The sequence below is a fragment of the Hippoglossus hippoglossus genome, chromosome 3, assembly GCF_009819705.1.
Source record: "Hippoglossus hippoglossus isolate fHipHip1 chromosome 3, fHipHip1.pri, whole genome shotgun sequence".
NCBI classification, from domain to species: Eukaryota; Metazoa; Chordata; class Actinopteri; order Pleuronectiformes; family Pleuronectidae; genus Hippoglossus; species Hippoglossus hippoglossus.
In genome coordinates, this window is record NC_047153.1 from 30,641,707 (window position 1) to 30,648,229 (window position 6,523).

At 45.9% G+C, this 6,523-nt stretch overlaps 1 protein-coding gene across 1 annotated transcript; it reads right to left on the reverse strand.

The window, feature by feature from the left end:
* Positions 1–217: 217 nt before the first annotated feature.
* On the reverse strand, positions 218–5,687 carry mex3b (mex-3 RNA binding family member B). The gene is made up of 2 exons (XM_034581242.1): positions 4,755–5,687; positions 218–2,962 (listed from the first exon to the last, which is right to left on the reverse strand). Exons 1-2 carry the CDS (start codon positions 4,972–4,974, stop codon positions 1,557–1,559), a joined length of 1,626 nt encoding a protein of 541 aa, XP_034437133.1. The 5' UTR covers positions 4,975–5,687; the 3' UTR covers positions 218–1,556.
* Between the last annotated feature and the right edge of the window lie 836 nt (positions 5,688–6,523).

Below are 6,523 nucleotides of genomic sequence, written 5' to 3' on the forward strand. Positions count from 1 at the left end.
AAGGGAGGCCAGGTTCCCCCATCTGAGTGCAGAGCATATGCTCATAAATTAGGCCACTGTGATAATCCTGCCGTCTCCAAGCTTCCATTAGGAAGCAGAGAGGGGTCAAATGTTCAGAAAACTATTACACTTCAAAAATCCCCAACAGCCTCACCTCAGCCTGCTGTGAAGACCAGCAGAACTAAATAACACAGGTCAGGAAAGACACGAAGAGTAAGACACCTCATGAATGTACCATTTTTATTGGACTTATATAGAAATACTTAAAAAAAAGATGAAGTAGCACCATTACTTAAGTTTTACTTTTATCATGTATAACTTTAAATGTCAGAAAAATAAAACTCTTGATACATTTTCAAATCTTGTCTCAGCAAATATAATATTAGTATTTGACCATGAGGTTAAAGGCCCTTTATCATAAAATAAAATATACTTTGTTCTTAAACTTTGCTCAATAAAGTACATTTACGCTCAAGTAACTTCACCTACATATACATAAACAAGTGGTAAACAAATGTATTAAAATAGAAATACTAAAACTATAGTGGTGCAACAGAAGCCTGTAATTCCCACTGGAATCTAATTCATACAAATTTTAGAAAGCATAAACTGTTTCTTTGTGTTCAACTTACTAAGTTTTGTACATTTCAATGTTTCATAATAATATAGAATAAAATATGCTTTTATATTACTGAATAAAAAATATGCTGGGTGAAGCAGATTTAAAAGACATTTTTTGCTGAACCTATAAAAAACTCCATCCCAACAGAATACTGTCAAATGCAATACACATTGTGTGGACTTGGATTTCCACCCAGTCATGTGATATTAAAATAATACAGTGATCAATGCCATAAGGCCATACTAAAAAATAAACAAGGTTTCAACCCAGCTACAAAAAGTTCACTGAACTTAAATTAAAATATCTGTAAACATCTTTGCGATAAGAAATATAATCTTTCAAGTCAAAAAAGAATAAAATACTTCAATCTGTATTAATGTCATTTAAAACTTTCAACTTGTGGAAATTTATTCTATACATATATATGTAGGATATGTTGTTCCTCTCCCCCGTGTGGTCTCTGACTTCAAGCTGCAGTATCTTGTAAGTCAATAGTCCTGTTTAGCTGGAAGCCCTCCACGTTTCCCAGCCATGGCCTCCCTCTAACTACATTCAGTCGGCAAAACTGGAAGGCTCAGCCCGCTGACGGCTGCAGTTTGACCCACTTAACTCCATCCTGACCCCACCGTGTCTCTTCATTTCATAAATATAGGGTACAATTTTACTAGAACTATTGATTACTATGCTGTAATATTTAAAACATGCACTTAGATGTTGAAAATATTTCCCCAAGCTACAGTATATTATTAACAACTATGACTGAGCCCAAAAAGGGTGTCTGTCCCTTCTTCTAGATACTGCAGCCTCTTACATACATATGCATATCTATGTACACGTTCCAGATGATTGGGTGATACCATTAAAGCAGTATGAGGAGTCTGTTGTTGCTATTGTAGCCTGTCTTGCTGACGAGATAGTCAAAGAGTTTTACTTCTTATGAAAATATACGTATAGCCTGAGTGACGCCGGTGTGGCAGACAGGGCATTTGGGCTCGCTCCTCTCACAGATTCGATTGGCACATTCCATACAGAAGAGGTTGTGCCCACAGGGGACCAGCGCTGCGATGACCTCACTCTCAAAGCAAACCGAACAATCACGGCTGCCTTTTCGGCTTGTTCCTGAAGAGGTGGAGGAGGATGAAGACGAGGAAGAGGATGAGGCGGAGGAGTCGCATGCAACCCCAGGTAGGTGAGGGCCCGGCAGGGAAGCAATGGTACTGGAGTAACCAGGGAAACTGAGCGGACCACCACCCGGGTCACTGCGCACCCTTCGGGCTAACGGGTGCTCAGCGGGGCCTCCAGTGTGGCTGTGGAGTGGAGGGGACAGTCTGGGCTGTGGGGTACATCCATTAACCCTTCTCTGACTCGCCACTATCCCATTGGCATTAGTGGACGCATTGGTGGGGAACATGGCTGATGTTGAGGTGGGGGAGCTGCCTCCAGTTGAGGAGGGGGTTATGCGACTATCCCGCTGGGACCACAGGAGACCTGGTGGGGCTTGTGTTGGGTCAAACCCTGGTGAAGAGTCAAAAGTCAGATCAGTGCAGTCAGGCGAGATCACCTCACTTCCGTAAACGAAACCGTTGCCATTGGTGTTGACATTGATGTTGTTGTTATTGTTGTTCCCATTATTGTTGGTGGTGGTGTAACTGAGTGCGGGGCTGGGAGGGCTGTAGTCAGCCATGCGTGAACTGTTATTACCAAAGTAGGAGTCTGTGGAGGCACTGCCCAGAGAAGAGGATGAGTCGTTTCGGTAGTTGGAGAAGGGTTTACGCACTGAAGCGAGGGTCATCCCACCATTTGGCTTGGACCACAGGGTGGCATGCCCGTGCAGATCAAAGCCAACATCTGTGCCATTAGCATGGAAGTCATTTTCATCCTGGAGCTCAATAAGGCCTCCTGTCCTCATAGCGATGTGGGCTTCAATCTCTTCACGTGCTCTGTCCACATTCTCTGGCATTCCCGTCACCTCAAACACTGGCTCCTTGTCTCGACTGGGTGTCACAATGTAGGTGTGGGTCTGTTGCTGGATGCGCTTGATAGTGGCACCCTTGGGGCCAACAACCAACCCCACCACACGGTAAGGCACCCGCACCTGGATGGTCGTCTGTCCGGGCAGGTTAGGTGGTCCAGGGACAGGGGTACCAGTACCGTTCACGCTGGTGTTTTTGTTTCTGGAGGCTCTGATCATGGAGAAGTGCTCAGCAGCAGAGATGATCTCCCGTCTGGCCATAGCCACGTCCTCCCTTCTTCCAGTCACCACAAAGACAGGCTCCTCACCTCGAACAGGGGTCTTGATGTAGGTGTTGGTCTTTGCTCGCAGTGCTTTGATCTTGCAACCTGAGGCATGGAAGCAAATGGCGAAAGTGAGGACATGTCCCAAAATAACAACAGCTTGAAACATGTCATGTGTTAAACCATTACTTATGGACTATTCAAAACAGCTGCTGTATGTTTATTATTGTCTCTCAAAAGGCCAATGGTCTGAGAAATGAGACCCCCACCCACCCCCCCCTTTTTTTTTTTGGAGAAGAGCAAATTCAAACCACATGCTGCACAGCCTCAAACATACAGCAGGACAAAAAAACTTGCTGCTGGATCCACAATGTGACCTGTTAATTTACTATAATACAGTCAACACCTACAACAGCAGCTGTTTAGCTCATATTCTTATTTTACACCTAATAGCATTGTGGAGGGAGAAAGAAGCTACTTAATCACTTCTTAGCCTGACGCTGCATGTCAGTGCAATGTCGGCACATTAAGTCGCATTCCAACACCTTCCAGCACTAACGCACATCTCTTTATGATCAAATGTCTGGCTGAGGAAACAGTCGAGGAAGAATGACATAATTAGTAGAGCAGAGCCGGCTGAGCGGGACGGGGTGATGCAGGGGAGGGTGAACCCACCTCAACTCAGTCTGCACAGTCCATTTAAATTCATACCATCAGTATCAGTCTGGTGCAGGTTAACTGAGGACCAGGTCTCTTATACAAGGCTGCCTCAAAGCAGCCCCTTAGATGAGGGTTAATGCTCAGTTTATAAATGTATAACTTCAAATGGTCTAATAAAAGGGGATGTGTGTGTGTGTGTGTGTGTGTGTGTGTGTGTGTGTGTGTGTGTGTGTGGGGGGGGGGGGTTCTATCTGATGTAAATAAATGTGGTTCACAAATGCCCCACTGTAAAGTCGCGGTAGGTTCATGCTCCCTTACTATCCCTTTGTTTTCCTGGGAACAACAACAGCAGCAGCAGCGTTGCAGGGAGGGGAGAAGATTCCGCATATGTAACCAGGCACCAGTACCGCCCTGCAGCTGGAGGACAGGCTGGGTCTGTGCAGCTATGGGCGTCTGCTGCTTGTGGCAAGGTAAGATCGTGACCGTTGTCCTAATTTGATCCTGCGCTGCTCGTCGCCACACTCCGACCTGCTGCAAGCCGCTTACTAACAACCCCAGACACTCTGTGGTTACCGCTGCACTCGCTCACTGACCTACATGTCCTACTTGACCAAATAATGACCAATAACCGGACGTGTGCGCTCATTGCTGCTCCTCACTCAAACGTGTCTCTTAATTTAATAACAGTGGGTGTTTGATGTCCCAGAACGAGGAATCTTCTCTATTCAAAACCAAACCCCACCGTTTGTTTCGCCATTTAATGATCAATTACTTGCCTCGAAGCATATACACATCCGATAGTATCACTTAGTGTCTCATCGGAGCTGGGTCAGGGCGATCTTAAATTCAACACAGACAGAATCCTCCCAGCAGGCTCTTATTCTACTTAAATGTCAACTTCTTGAATTGGCTTCTGCTGCTCGCTGCCGCCCACCTCATAGTATTTATAGAGGAGGAACAATGTGTGGCCAAGTGACGAGACGGTAGCACAAGTACACGTTTTACTACCAGGTGGATTTATAGAGATGTGTGGTACTACATATTCAGACAGGATAACACACAGCAGCCCAGGTGCTTGTGCAGACAAGCGACGCCGTGTTAAGTTGTTGCATGCAGTAGGAGAGCGTGTATTGGTATTGTGTTCCTCCCACACAGCTGCTACCTGAGGCGTGTGGATGCACAGCTCAGCTGCACAACATGACAAACCAGACACACTGAGACACACACAAACACACACCTTGTCTGCCAACAATCTCTGCCACATGCTCGGAGCTGGGCACCGGGACGCACTCCGTCATGTTGACGCTCTTCTTCCGGGGCTCCTGGTTGTCGTACAGCGGGTTCTCGTCGTTGTCCAAGCCGAGCAGGGAGAGCTGGTCCAGGGCGATCTGCAGGGCTCTCTGCTCGTCCAGCGCATCCCCCTGCACGCTGTTGTCGGCGAAGAGCGAGCTGGGCATCTTTGCGGCTTCGCAGCGCTGCGGGGTCGGATACAAGGCAAGAAGGAGGGTGGAGAAGGAGTGACCGGGGGGGAGCAAGAGAGGAGAGGGGAGGAAGAGGAGGGGAGAGGCGCCGGACCCAGTTCTCAATAAATGTCCCGTGCAAATAAATCAGTGCGGCTGTGAGGGGGGAGCGACGCGGAGCAAGGTGTTGCAAAATAACATCCACCCCCTGCGTTCCCCCAATACACACTGGATGTCCCGGTCCGAGCCGTGCCGGGCTGCGCTGTGCACGGAGAGGAAGAAAACAGCGTGTTTACTCCAGAGCCGGCGCTGGCGATAGTAAGAATATTCCTCCCTGACAAAGGGCCCCTCCCCGGCTGCTCTCCCTCAGGTCCGCTGTTGCTTCTGTCTGAGTCTTTGCACAGCCAGACAGAGAGATGTGCGGGTGACGTCACCGCCTGGGCAGGGACGATGCGGTGCTGGGGGATCATTTGCATATCCGCGAGCTGATTAGCTGAGCGTGCGTTCGGTGGGCGGTGCTTGCCCTGAAGACCCGCCCGTTTCTTTGTTCTCTTTGTCTGCTCCTGTTTGTTGTATTGACACAGAGCAAAGATAGGAAAACATGAAGTCACCACAGTGGACAACAACAGTCCTCTACTCTTAATAAATCCCTACACATGTACATGCAACATATGATCTGTGAGTCTGCTTTGCCCTCCTCTCCTGTCTCAAACTGTTGTAGGGCATTTTCACTTTTTTAAAAGTATATGTGTATTATATATAAATATATAGTGCAAAGTATAACCATTATTTTCAAGTGTATAAGGATAACTATTATTTTGATGTTTTGAAGATACTTCCCCTGAGTTTACAACCCCAGACGTTGGTATCAGGACTGCATCACCTCAGATGAACCTCTGTGGGGGCAGATGGGGACACTCGGTGTATGTATGTATGTAGTTACAGGAAAACAACAAAACAGGCAACATTTGGCATGTCTGCAAACTGCAGTTCACAGTGTTTAGGGCCCTTGAGATCATGTACCATCTCAACAGCTTTAAACCCATATTCAGTATCGTTTTTATTCTAAGAATTGCACGTATATATTATTTTTTCTCTTAAATGTGGGTAAACCAGCTTTTTAAAAATGGTGTTATATTACTTTCCAACTCCCAGCCGCTAAGTTTGGATTTATTTTTTCTCTAATTTAGTTTTAACTGGTGTGCCACATTCAATGTCACAAACAGGGTAAGTAAAGAGTAGAAAACAGCACGGAGTCCTGTGATTATGTTAGGACACTTTGCTTTTTATTTATTTTACTTGCTGGAGACAATCAATTGCCCCTTTTCACACCAAAGCCACTTGCTAGTGCATTTTTGTACAGCGTGTGTTTTATCAGCTTGATAATTTATGACTTCTCCTAATTTTATGAAAACTGCTTATAAACATGATGCTTTTGAATTCACCACAGAGAATGAAACATTACTTCTTAATGTCTATTTTGATTTTGCACTTATTATTATGTTTATATATATAGCAGTGGGTTCAGCTCATGAAATGGTGATTT

Excerpts from the sequence above, each read along its gene's own strand:
- mex3b (XM_034581242.1), bottom strand. The coding sequence starts at position 4,974 with ATGCCCAGCTCGCTCTTCGCCGACAACAGCGTGCAGGGGGATGCGCTG. Across the intron at positions 2,963-4,754 it reads AGAGATTGTTGGCAGACAAG|GTTGCAAGATCAAAGCACTG; the intron begins GTGTGTGTTTGT and ends TCCATGCCTCAG.